This window comes from Alosa pseudoharengus, unplaced genomic scaffold (assembly GCF_046254945.1).
Source record: "Alosa pseudoharengus isolate Yale_2024_CS ecotype anadromous, Long Island Sound unplaced genomic scaffold, YU_APseudo_1.1 YU_APseudo_1.1_scf_1, whole genome shotgun sequence".
Classification (NCBI taxonomy): Eukaryota; Metazoa; Chordata; class Actinopteri; order Clupeiformes; family Clupeidae; genus Alosa; species Alosa pseudoharengus.
Window position 1 is genome coordinate 33005211 of NW_027468564.1, and position 14189 is coordinate 33019399.

At 42.3% G+C, this 14189-nt stretch overlaps 1 protein-coding gene across 1 annotated transcript in view; it reads left to right on the plus strand.

Annotated features, from left to right (window-relative positions):
• LOC143118399 (noelin-2-like) overlaps window positions 1-13867 on the plus strand; it is a 76133-nt gene extending 62266 nt beyond the window's left edge. Inside the window, exons 6-7 of the mRNA XM_076279466.1 lie at window positions 6641-6755; window positions 13284-13867. Coding sequence (XP_076135581.1) covers window positions 6641-6755; window positions 13284-13867 — 699 coding nt within the window. The remainder of the gene's footprint in view (window positions 1-6640; window positions 6756-13283) is intronic.
• The last annotated feature ends 322 nt before the right edge of the window (window positions 13868-14189 follow it).

The following is a 14189-nucleotide window of genomic DNA, read 5'->3' on the forward strand; positions in this document are numbered from 1 at the left end:
CACACACACACACACACACATACACACTTAGGTAAGCCTGCCAATCTGAAATGAGTTAATGCCAATGAGTCAACTGACAGTAGCAGTAAAGTTTGTCATATCTTTGGAACTGTCCAGATGTCCTTTCTCATAACTTGTAGCTTGAGAGAAAGACTGTGTGTGCGTCGGTGTCTGTGGCTGTGTCTGTGTCTGTGGTGGTGGTGGTGGCTGTGACGGTGGCGGTGTCTGTACACACAAAGACAGAGTGATTAACGGAGAGGACAGTGGCCTGAACAGAGGATGAGGGGAAGTATGAAACTGGTGAATGACAGAGACATAGAATATAGGAAGAGGGATGAGGGAAGAACGAGGAAGGGAGGGAGGGAGAGAGGGGAGAGAGAAAGAGAGAGGAGAGGGAGAGAGGGGGAGAGAGAGAGGGGGGGGAGGGAGACAAGCGTCAGAAACGATAATCAGCTTGAAGAATGGGGGAGGATAGGAGAAGAGGAGGAGAGAGGGAGAGAGAGAGAGAGAGAGAGGGAGGGAGACAAGCGTCAGAAACGATAATCAGCTTGAAGAATTGGGGAGGATAGGAGAAGAGAAGGAGAGAGGGAGAGAAAGAGAGAGAGGAAGAGAGAGAGGAAGAGAGAAGCATGAGATCAAAGGACATGCTGGCAGGAAAGCAGGCAGGGTATGATGATGATGAAAGAGAAGGAGGAAGAGCATGAGAGACATGAGAAAGAGAGGGGGAGAGAAAGAGACATTGTTACTGATGTAGAAGGTGATGAGAATGCAAGAGAAAAAAACTGTGTGTGTGTGTGTGTGTGCGTGTGTATGTGTGTGTGTGTGTGTGTGTCTGTGTGCATGCATGTGTGTCTGTGTACGTATGTGTATGTATGTGTGCACGTGTGTATGTGCGCGCGTGCATGTGTCTACCTGCATGGGTATATGTGTGTGTGTGCGTGTGTGTATGTCTATCTGCGTGTGTGTGTGTGTGTGAGTGACTGGATTTTGGTTATGTGCAACTATTTGCTGACTCATACGTAGCAGAGGTTTTGTGCCCACACATGCATACAAGCATGTACTATTTAATTTTTAATTAGATTCTATCAATTTGCGTGTGTGTGTGTGTGTGTGTGTGTGTGTGTGTGTGTGTGTGTGTGTGTGTGTGTGTGTGTGTGTGTGTGTGTGTGTGGTTGTCTGTGTCTGTGTCTCTGTGTGTGTGTGTGTGTGTGTGTGTCTTGATTCTATTGATCCCCCCCCCCCCCCCACTGAGATTAAAAAAGACACAGGCAAAGGTCAGGCAGTTAACACAAGACAAAACCACACCACACACCCAACCACAAAGCACCTCTTCAGCAGTACAACATGTGCGTGCGTGTGTGTGAGAAAGAGTAAGAGAGTGTGTGTCTGTGCGTGTTTGTGTGAGTGTATGATCATGACTCATCATGACTGCGTCATGACTGCGTGCCTGTGTGTGTATCTGTGTGTGCGTGTGTGTGTGCATGTATGCGCATGCCTGCACATGTGTGTGTGCATGTGTGTGCATGCCTGCACATGTGTGTGCGTTAGTGTGTATACGGTATGTGTGCGTGTCATGTCTGGTGTGTCAGTGTGTTGCCGTTACCAGTTGGGTTTGAATCATCGGAGACGCTAGGCTCATCAAGATGAGTCTAATTATCTGTAGTGCACCACCTTGGAAACAAAAATAACACAACCAGCATGAAAACACAAGGCAACATCGAGTCAGCCAGAGTCAGCATCTGCATTTAAAGAACTCATCAGTGTCCTTGCTGATTGATATTTTGCATCCCAGTCATTATTTATGTATTTACTGTACTTATTTATTTATTTGTTTGTTTACTTATTCAAAAGAGAGATAGTATTTTAGTGTTCCAGCAGGACTAAATGGTTCTCCTAGTTTATTCCTATGAGGAGATTGACTTGTTGTCTTGTGGTATTTGCAAAGCTAAAAGTGTCAGCCAAACGAATAAATGCACATTAAAAAGTATAGATCATGGATAAATGCACATTAAAATGTATAGATTATGAATAATGCCATCCATGTCATTAAATGTATAGATTATGAATAATGACATCCATGTCATAAAATGTATAGATTATGAATAATGCACATTAAAATGTATAGATTATGAATAATGCCATCCATGTCATAAAAGGATGTTAGTGCCACTTGGTGAGAAGTGGATATATTTGTCTAGTTCAGAGGTGTCAAACTCATATTAGGTAGTGTGCCGGATTTGTTGGAATGAGACCTCGTGGGGGGCCGTCATTGTCCTGGGCCCAGTTTCCCGATAACGATGGAGACACGCTCTTAAGAGGGTTTTCTACGATTCATCTTACGATCGTTTGTTTGGTTTTTCCGACTGTTTCCCATAAAGATTAGATTGTTGCACCATGCAATAATTTTTTGCGGTGTCACTTAAGAACACGTTTGATGATAAGAAGTCGAGTAAGAAAGTGAGGAAATGTGTAGGCTTAGATTTTGATGCAGTACAGACTAAACCACATGTTGCTTTCTCTGCTTTTACCTCATAGGCCTAATAAATAAATAAATAGCCTTCACTTAGCAAAGATAATGGCAAACTATTCTGGCAACGTCTCGTTTCATAACTGGATTGCATTTTTGTCCGCTTTTCATCATATTATTATGACCATTAAATGTAGACTGTAGGCCTACTATTTTGCACGCTAAAATATGATTAATCGGTAAACACAATAAAGAATGGGAACGTAAGTTGGATTATGTATTCTAAGTTGTAATTCCTCTGTATGTCCTGTTGGTGACCTCAGTGGGAAGTACTGTTAAGATGCTCTTAGCCGGTAACGAGAACTCTGGAGCACTCATAAATCTACGAGTGTTTCCAGGGCCCAGTTCCCCGAAAGCATCTTAAGCCTAAGAGCGTCGTAAAGTCCCTCTTACGAACGTCTTAAGATTTGCCGACTGTTTCCCGAAACCATCGTAGCTTAAGAGCGTCGTGAAAACACTCGTAGATCTACGAGTGCTCCAGAGTACTCGTTACCGGCTAAGAGCGTCTTAACAGTACTTCTCACTGAGGTCACCAACAGGACATACAGAGGAATTACAATTTAGAATACATAATCCAACTTACGTTCCCATTCTTTATTGTGTTTACCTGTGATGAATCAGATTTTAGCGTGCAAAATAGCATAGCCTACATTTAATGGTCATAATAATGTGATGAAAAGCGGGCAAAAATGCAATCAAGTTATGAAACGAGACGTTGCCAGAATAGTTTGACATTATCTTTGCTAAGTTAATATTTTATTAGGCCTATGAGGTAAAAAGCAGAGAAAGCAACATGTGGTTTAGTCTGTAGCCTACTGCATCAAAATCTAAGCCTACACATTTCCTCTCTTTCTTACTCGACTTCTTGTTGTTTCTATTTTCGTATTGATGTGAATTAATGTGTAGATCCGAAGTTTAAATGGTAGGCCTATAGCTGTGACGTGCAGTCACCTGACATCACCGTCAAATCAGAGGATATTTCAGAACTATTAACGTGGACAGCTCCCCTTAAGAGCATCTTAAGAGGAGTGCACGCGCGTTCACGCTACGAGCATGTTCGGTAAACAGTCGGAAAAACCAAACGAACGATCGTAAGATGAATCGTAGAAAACCCTCTTAAGAGCGTGTCTCCGTCGTTATCGGGAAACTGGGCCCTGGTCTTTATCATTTTTCTGCATGAGTATCAGAGTGTTATTTGATGATATCACTTATGAGCAAACAAGTACAAATAATGTTGTCATATACTGCTCTTTCTCTCCTACTTTCATGTTAGTTTTTCCGGTTCTTCCTTCCTGAGGATGGTTTGTAGTGCTAGGTTTAATCAATCTATCAAATCATAGAGATATTGCTTATTACACATTGTTGAAGTGGATGTGCATATCTTTTATTTTCTAATTTTCCCTACCTAAATCATCTGGGGGGCCATATGAAACCTCGTGGTGGTCCTGATCTGGCCCCCGGGCCTTATGTTTGACACCCCTGGTCTACTTATATTACTGTGTGCCTTTAGACTAGATGAAGATGGGGCTGGTTGTGTGTGTGTGTGTGTGTGTGTGTGTGTGTGTGTGTGTTCGTCTCACCCTGGATGCCACTCAAGGTGAGGGAAAACTTTCCACATAGTTTTTTCTTTCCCTTGTCAATACTGCCCAGCCAGAAATAAGACAAAAAAGATAGACCTATATTTGGCTGTGTGTGTGTGTGTGTGTGTGTGTGTAAAAAGAGAGACCCATCTTGGGCAACTGAATTTTGGCCAAAACCACAAAAGCCATGGCGGCCATCTTTAAAGTCAGTTTGAAAGTCATCACACTCAAAATAAGTATCCTCCTTTTAGAACGATAAAAGAAAGTGCTGGGTTCTTTTAAATGGATCAAAGACAGACCATGTACATGTTGTTTTTTTTCTCCCAGTGTCTTTGCTATACTATGCAGATTAATTTGATGGCTGTTCTATACATTATGCATACATGCATTAAAAAAATAATAATTGACTTCATGAAAATTAAGATTTTGTGTTACCATACCACTTGAGATGTGTTTTTTTATATTTTGTTATAGTCTTTTGATTGGGCAAATTAGATTCACTTCGGTGTACATTAACTTTGCACTTGCAATGTTTTAATATGTATTTTTTTTGTATATGATCATGCATATGCTGCAGACATTTGAGTTGCAAGCCTTTGTCCAAAGGAAATCCAATCTGCATGAAACACAGGTGATAGTGCAGTTCACTCTAAGAGGACATCTTCCTTTTGTCAGCATATGACATTACTTCAGATCCATTTTGTATGAGAAGTCTTTTCCCAGTGCCAAAGTGAAACGATAGAAAGAATTAGGTTGCAGAAAGAGAAAATGGGGGGGGGGATCAAATCATCTAATTGGCTTGTTTCTGTCAACGAGCACACAACAACATCGGAGTCTCTAAATCGCTTTCCTCAGCACTTGGCTTCCACATCAGACACTAGCAAGTAAGCAAAACCAATTTGAACATAGCGCACAGCACAGCCCAAATAAACTTCTCACTCTAGCATCTCCTCCCTGGCAGCCTTTCAAAGAAATAGATCACAGTCGCTTTCAATTTTGCCTTTGTCGCTGGCTAAATAGCCACGACAGTTCTTTTTTTTTGTTTGCTTTTAATAGCAGGATTATTGCTTGTGTATTTGTGGAATGATTTTATGTGTGTTTTTGTTTTGTAATTGGGGCTGTTAGTGTGACAGCAAATCAAAGTAAAACGGGTGTGATTGACTGCTGCATCCAGTGTGCGTGCGGCATTTCTCATGTTTGATGGCGGGCATAAAATTACTCCTAGGGCTCAATTTTTAAAAGCTGTGCAAAGTCAAAAGTCTAACTAAAGTTAATTTAATAGCCACACAAAATCAATTTGCTAATTTAATACCATGAGCACAAACATAAACGCAATCAGTTGGTCAGCTCAAAGCTCTCCCACATCACACCATTGCTTTAGTTCATGCATGACATGCTTTGTTCTGACACACTGTAGACTTTGCCCGGCATCTGAGTAAAGTACCCTAGAGTTAAGGCAATTTGAGTCTCTCTCACACTCTCTCTCTCTCTCTCTTCCCCATGGGGACCCGGGTCATTTCCTAATCCCACCCCATCTCTCTCTCTCCCACTCGCTTCCTGTCACTCTCTCCACTGTCCTGTCAATTAAAGTCATAAAAGCCCCAAATATATATAAATATTATACTAATATAAATATAAAATATCATAATTTACTGTATACTGTATATAAAAGGCATAAAAGCATAAAAGTTACCAGCCTCCTGATCAACAGAATTTTTCAGTCCACAAAAATGCATTCTATCGCCTACCTTTTCTAAAATCCCTCAGGCAGGCTTTTGCCGCTATAATAAAAACTCTCTCTCCCTCCCTCCCTCTCTCTCTCTCTCTCTCTCTCTCTCTCTCTCTCTCTCTCTCTCTCTCTCTCTCTCTCTCTCTCTCTCTCTCTCTTTCATGTTCCTTTGTGTCTGCAGCTAGGTCTTCCCTCTCTCTGCATGGTCTGACCTGTTGAGTTGAGCTCTCAAGTTGTTTCTCAGATGAATAAATGTAGCAGGAAAATGCTGCATTTCTCTTCTATTTTTTGTCCGTCTCAGTAAAAAAAAAATATTATTATTATTTTGTCATTCGTATGCACTTGGTTTCCTGCATCTGAATGGGTCTGTCTGTGATGTTAGGGGAGTTGAGTTCTGTCTGAAAAACACCTGTTCACCTGTGCTCTCTCTCTCTCCCTCTCTCCCTCTCTCTCTCTATCTCTCTCTCTCATCCTTACCTCATCTTCTGCTACCTGCCTCTTCATCTTTTTCCTCTCTTCATCCTTCTATTATTTTTCTACTTTTTCTTCTTTCTCTCTCTTCTACTTATCACGGTCTTTCTCTTCTTCCTCTTCCTGTGTATTTCTACCTGTCTTATTATTCTTCTAGATTTTCTTCTTCTCCTTCTATCTTTTCTTACTATTCTATCTTTTCTTATTCTTCTTTCTTCTCTTCTTCCTCTTCCTGTGTTTTTCTACCTTCTTTTGCTATCTTCTTCTTCTGCTATCTTCTTCTTCTTCTTCTTCTTCTTCCTCATCTTCCTCTTCCTCCTCCCCCTCCATCAGGTCTGGTCAATGGATGGCTACTTCAAAGGCAGACGGGTTCTTGAGTACCGGACCATGGGCGACTTCGTCAAGGGACAGAACTTTGTGGTGCACGTGCTGCCGTATCCCTGGGCAGGTACTGTAACATCTGTGAGATTCACACCACTTTACTGACTAACGCTTAAATCACTGAACCCAACCAGGAGCAATGCTGCATTAATCAAGAGAATTATTACTTACTTTTTCCCTGTGTGTGTAAATGTGTGTTGTCTGTGTGGGCCTAAGTAAGTATACTCTTTTGATCCCGTGAGTCTCTGCATTTATCCCAATCCGTGAATTAGTGAAACAAACACAGCACGCAGTGTACACACAGTGAGGTGAAGCACACACTAATCCCGGCGCAGCTGCCTGCATCAACAGCAGCGCTCGGGGAGCATTGAGGGGTTAGGTGCCTTGCTCAAGGGCACTTCAGCCGTGCCTACTGGTCGGGGTTCGAACCGGCAACCCTCCGGTTACAGGTCCGAAGTGCTAACCAGTAGGCCACGGCTGCCCCAAGGCCTTTGTACATTTGTACAATTGTACATTGTACATTTGGAAACAAAGCGTTTGCTAAATACCACTTATGTAACAATAGCCACAATCAGGTGTTCACGAGGCCGAACAGGTGTTCACGAGGCAGAGCTAGGAAGAGAGTAGACAAGACTGAGAACACACCTGACCATGCTAACAGTGTGCAGGTGGCGGCCCAGATAGCAATGGAATGTACCTGACCCAGTTAGCAGCACCCCTGGGTGGACCGAGTTCAGTTCAGGTGAGCTCAGAGTTGCTGACTGAGTCTAAGATTGTTTGTAGTGAGTCTCGATGAGCTGACGTGAGCTAGCCTGAATGAACCCAGAGAAACCTGTTAGCAAACTTGAATTTGCTCTGCAGGTCTGTCTGGAAAGGATTCCATTGACACCCGTTTCCGAACTTCCCATTTTTTATGACTTTCAGGGGTGAAATTAGACTTAAATAGGTGCATTAAACGCTTACCGGATCATTTCAGAAGTGCAGCAAACTCATCCTTCTTGTAAATGAAGGTTTTAAATGCAGTTGTGCTACTCAATTCCAAAGAAAATACATCTCCATATTTATTTCAATCTGTCACCAACCATCAGCAAAGGCATTGGTTGTGTTGAATGCACACGGTTGTGATTGGATCCTGGGGGTTTTGGTAATTTGGAAACAGGCATAAATGGGATCCTTTCCAGACTCACTTGCAGAGCAAATTCAAATTTGCTAATAGGTTTGTCTGGGTTCACCTACACTGGCTAGAAGTGTGGACACTTTTAATTCGTAAAAGTACAATTATATCTTTTTTGTAATACATATTTGTCATGTGTCAGTTGTATCTCATATGTAGAAAGATAAGCAGGTATGTACAGGATAGTGTAGGAAATTCAGGAATAGAAAAGTATCATGTTATTTAACTCATATCAAGAGATACAGAATGGTCAGTTGAGCTCAGGTGTTCTGTGCACACTAGGTACAGTATGTGTAGGCTGACGCTGCAGCTAGACTCTTTGCAGGTGTCCTGATTCCCACATCATTAATCCGTTCACACCCTCCATTCCTCGTCTCCTTGCCACAGCTATATATAAATATAAATATAGCATACATATTCAAGGAAAGCAGCCCCCTCCTTAAATCTGTAGCCAAGAGCAAGAAGAGGACCTGCCGCAAACCCAGTTATTGAATAAGGGAAAATATTCGAAAGACCAAGGATCCTAATGTAAACGGAAGGCAAAGGGCATAGGAAGGCTGTCGTGTAATAGTGAAGGCATCTTTGAGCCTGGCATCTTTGACCCGCTGATGTCTGTACTGATTTCTACCTGATTTCATTAGGTTGTTAATTTAGCCTGAGTTAGACTTTTAGACTTTACTCTTTGCATAATTATATAATTTAAATGAGGGCCATTTGTCTTTCTCCAGCATTTTTCCTCTTTCCGTAGCTGGATTTGCGGCAGGTCTTCTTGCTCTTGGCTGCATATTTATGGAGGGTGCTGCCTTCCATGAATATTTATTCCATGCTATGTCTAACACACTGATAGCTTCTGCGACTCTAGAGTTGAAATAGACTCATACAAAAAACACTAGAATTCCAAATCAGCCAGACTGTGTCGGCCAATCAGGAATTGGCCAAGGACTCCAGGCCTTTTTTATGCTGGTCAGTCGTTCAATTTAGTTAGTGTAATTTGCAAGTTATCGTTATTTGAGAAGAAGCCATACTATAGTTTATTAACGTATTTAATGGGAACATGATTACAGTTAACATGTAATAAACTTGGAAATTCTAATCAAAACACAACCATATTTTTATTGCTAACATAGTGAGTCACTCGTGGTGTTTAAAGCATTTCATCACAATAACAAATTGCACAGATAACCTTCAACTCAGAATATATCCTACAGTATGAACTTAGATAGCAGGAATAAGCCTAATGCAGAACTGCATCTACCGTCAGCAACAACCGACAAGTAGAAAACATTTTACTTCTAGTAACACTGGATTTGGTATGTGTGCTTGCCTCCATACTAGAGCCTGATAATGTGCTCTTCTAATATGCCATTGAGCAGCATTACTTGTTGGTGGTAAAGCCTCCGATCCTCGACATCTAGAAAACAGAGTGGCTCAGGCATAGTGTTGTCACGATACCAAAATTATGACTTTGATACAATACCTGCCATAAATATCTTGATACTCGATACTGAAACGATATCCAAATCCTAAAATATCTGGAAAAGAAAGGACACAGGCCTTCACCAAGTGTATTGAGTCATTTGTGTTGGATTTGGTGCACTTTTGGTCAATTCTGGGTTTTAAACTTCTAAACTTCCTACATAATTGCGTGTGATTAAGTCCTTTATTCTTTGTTATAGCTCATTTATATTGTGTGATGTTTTGGCAATAAATTACCTTTAAATAGCCAAAGTAGGCTAGATCGATCAAGGTCAGTGTTCAAATTACTGCATGCAAATCACTTAATGCTATGCTGAAGAGCCTAATCTTTAGGCCATCTGATGTAGGCTAGTCCTTCCTGTGTTTATGGGATTTCTTTGACAGTTGCAAAGGGAAAAAAGTGAAGATAGTCTTCTTTGCTCCCAGTGTAATTTAATAAGTATGTTTCAACCACTCTTTGGGTCTTAATCAGATAGGCCTACACCATTATTACATTACATTACATTACATTTGGCTGACACATTTTTAACCAAAGCGACTAACATCATGGTAACAGTTAAGTTGTAAAGCAATTCTCTCAACAATTTTAGGACAATTTAAAAACGGTAGAGTACAGTAAGAATAAGTGCATCAGTGAGTGCTCTTTTTAAACAGTTGAGCGTCAGTTCAAGACGTGGTAAGTGCTAGGATCAGCCAGATTTGTTGTAAGTGGTGCTATGAGAGGAGACAGGGTCGGACTGGCAATTTTCTCCTGGACCGGCCCACCACTGGACCGACGACCCCCCCCCCCAAAAAAAAAAAATCTCCCCGATTCTCCCCATAAATAACAAACACCCAGTATTATGCTGTAGCAACACTTCATAAACTGAACCCAAACATTTAGATTTGGACCTATCACAATAACACGGGGGTCCGGGGGATTTTTCTTAAATTCTGGTTGCTAATCACACCATTTTAAAGTGATTTGAGAGGGACAGGATTCAGGGATAGGCTACTAAAGACAGGCTCATCTTCTGTCTGTCTCACGTCATGTTACCCCATGCATTAAACCACATGTCACTGCTTGACTAAATGAAAAATATAGGCTACTGAACATGGACATCGTCATAGTTACTAATAGAATATTAGAAATTACGTTTTGTGCCAACATGTTGTAGAAACACAACCACAGCCTTTATTTGGTGCAAATCTCCTTTACTTTGGTTATAGTCCGCGATTCACATTAACTGTAGGCTTTCACCACAAGTGTATAGCCTAGGCTACTAAACGTTTTTTCCCAAGTTTGTGTGCCGTCACATTTGGGGGCGGGGCAACGCCAGCATTGGCGTACGGGGTACACCTACAGGTGAAGTTGAGCCTAATATACCTGATTGACATCACTTGTCCTAATTATCTGTACAGGCCATTTTGTGCTTATATACTGGCAGTGCTTTATTATTCATTAAGATGCCTGAAGAAGATCGTAAGATCGAAACGTTGTGTCCTTTTTTCTATTAAAAGCTGAGTCGTTCAAAGGCAGTGTGCAAGTCTTTTTGACTTTTTCACTTGTAGGCCTACTATATGGGAAATACTTTGAAGTTCCTCTTGAGTAGGATCAGCTCCAAAAATGAATGGATTTTATGTTGACAGAACCGCACTACAGTAGCACATGGTGCAGTAAATGGAAGCTCTTGGTAGCGCGTGCAACTAACGTCTATAAAAACAATATATTTATGGAAAAAGATCTCTGGTTGCTGTTTACGGTTAAACTGTGATGATGTGAACACCAGCCAGCGGAGGGCACTTATACAGCCTGCTACAATGCACTCGGCTATATTTCCCCACAAACCTAGCGGCTGCTTGGACAAATCCACTTGAGGGGTGGGGCAGGGGGGCGCGATCGTAACACACACTGAACCTGTCATGAAGAGGCCAAAATGATTGACCTGTCACCCCCCAAGCCAAATGGATGCAACTGCATTTATATGCTAGACCTATGCCTACATGACGGGCCGCAAATAGGCTAAATAACTTAAAAAAAAAAAAAAGATTGCCCGGTTGTACAGATTACCAGTCCGAGCCTGAGAGGAGATGTTCTCTAAAGAGCTGGGTCTTCAGGAGTTTTTTGAAAATGGAGAGGGATGACCCTGCCCTTGTAGGAACTGGCAGTGTGTTCCACCAACGAGGAACAACAGATGAGAAAAGTTTGGATTGGCCTGAGCGTATCTGTTGCAATATCTGTGTATCTCAACATAATTTGCTACCACATAATAATACCAAATAACAATACAAACATTTCTTACAAACTTTCCTGCATACTTCTTAAATGTGCTGCAGTCAGATGGGTGTCCTAAAGACATAACTAGATCTTGAGCGTCTATTACCAGTGTTGAATGAGCAGTTTTTGCAGTGATCACTACTGGACATTCAACATTGCTAGACAGCACTTGAGTGAGGATAGACTTATTTCCACTTCACAAATAACCATCGCTATCTGCAATATCTACAGTACAGGGACATTAATAAGTTCATAGCTGAGGATTTGTCCCTTTCAGCATCATATGTAGTAATGATGCACTGGAGAATGTTTTTGCTAATAATGCAATCTCCATAGCACTCTTCAGCAACCCTCAAACAGGCACACTCTTCCATTTTTTTGCATGGCTAGAATTTGAATGATAGGAAAGAGCACCAGTGAGATGTTTTAACTAGGCAAGACTGACAACTGTTCATAATAGTTAGTGACAAAGTACTTTCTACAGAAAAATGAGAAGTCACCTACTATTCTATCAATTTATTATCAAGGAATGTATTTTGCTTCTAAACGTCATACTGAATTTTAGCTATTATTTCAATTTATATTTTAATTTTATCTTATTTTCATTTGCTACTTGAGGGTCATTGGGGTCATTCCTGTCCTGTCCTACAACATATCTGATACATAAAGAGTATATTAATGCCTTATTTTTTGCAATTCCTATGATATCTGATGGCAAAACCAAAAAGTATGTGAATTATGCTAATTATGCTAATTAGCAAGCTTAAAACTCAAAATTGAGCTTGGTAAACAAAATATTTGAATTCAGCACCCTCAAATTGTGTGAAATAGCCCCTTTACCGACTTTTCCTCAAATTTGCCAACAGGACTTTTTCTGAACGTTTGTTAGCTATCTGCTCTCCCTCTATTCTAGGGATTAGGTTCTCTTAACTGTTTATAAATTACTTCTAGGGATTAGGTTCTCTTAACTGTTTATAAATTACTTCTAGGGATTAGGTTCTCTTAACTGTTTATGAGTTACTGCTAGGGATTGTGTTCTCTTAACTGTTTATGAGTTACTTCTAAGGATTGTGTTCTCTTAACTGTTTATTGTGGCTTCTCAAGCTGTGTGCAAGTTGGAACAACTGATGAGCAAAATGACTTATTATCAAGGAGAAGCCCATTCTCAAAATACAAAGATTTTGGAAAGAAAACAGTTCAGTTGGTGGTGTCACAAAGTTATAGTTAGATATATTTTCCCATTTTACCTTTACTTCATCCTGTTTCTTCCTGTCTTGTTTCTATCTTCTTCTGTCTTTCTCTTTCTGTTTCTTTGTCTCACCCTCCTGTCTCTCTTTTCCTTCTCTACTCCTGTCCCCATTTCTCTCTTTCTCTCTCTATCTTGCCGTCTTTCTCCCCCTACTGTCTCTCATCCTTCATCTTTCTTCTACTCTCTTTCTTTCCTTCTTTCTGTCCCCTTGTATTACTTCTCCTCTTTCTATATTTGTTTCTTTTTCTCAATTCCGTCTATCTCTCTCTCTCTCTCTCTCTCTCTCTCTCTCTCTCTCTCTCTCTCTCTCTCTCTCTCTCTTTCTATCTCTCTCTTTCTATCTCTCTCTCTGTATTTCTCCCGCTCTCTATCTATCCCCCTCTCTGTATTTCTCCCGCTCTCTATCTATCTCCCTCTCTCTATCCCTTTATCCCCCTAGGGACGGGCCACGTGGTGTACAACGGCTCCCTCTACTACAACAAGCACCAGAGTAACGTGGTGGTGCAGTACCACCTCCGCCAGCGCCGCGTGCTCCTGCAGCGCAGCCTCGCCGAGGCCGGCTACAACAACACCTTCCCTTACTCCTGGGGCGGCTGGTCCGACATCGACCTCATGGCCGACGAGACCGGCCTGTGGGCTGCCCACTCCAGCCTGTCGCGCGGCGGCAGCCTCACCCTGAGCCGCCTGGACCCGGGGACGCTGGAGGTGCTGCGCTCCTGGGACACGGGCTTCCCGAAGCGGAGCGCCGGAGAGGCGTTCCTGATCTGCGGCACGCTCTACGTGACCAACTCGCACCTGGCCGGCGCCAAGGTGCACTTCGCCTACCACACGTCCACGGGGAGCTACGAGTACGCCGACGTGGCGTTCCACAACCAGTACGCGCACCTGAGCATGCTGGACTACAACCCGCGCGAGCGCGCGCTCTACGCGTGGAACAACGGCCACCAGGTGCTCTACAACGTCACGCTCTTCCACGTGGTGCACGGCGGAGGAGGCGGGGGAGGGGGGCCCGGGGAGGCATAGATGGAGATGAGTGGATGTGGGGGGGGGGGGGGGAGATGGAGAGGGGAGGACGTGGGGGGGTGGAGAAAGGTCCAAAGTTGGACAATGGGTGGGATGACCGGGGGTAACAAGGTAATTCAAGGATTTAGAAATACCATCTCCTCTCTACTGTATGAACTGGTACAGCCACCAAACCATAATGGCTGGATAGGGGCCTGGTTTTCTCTGAGGTGTGATTGGGGTTGTAGTTTGGTTTGTGATGAAAGTGGGCAAGCGTCATGAGGCTGAGGTGTGTGTGGGAGGGGGAGGGGGGGGGGTCCAACCGTAATCTATCCAATTAATT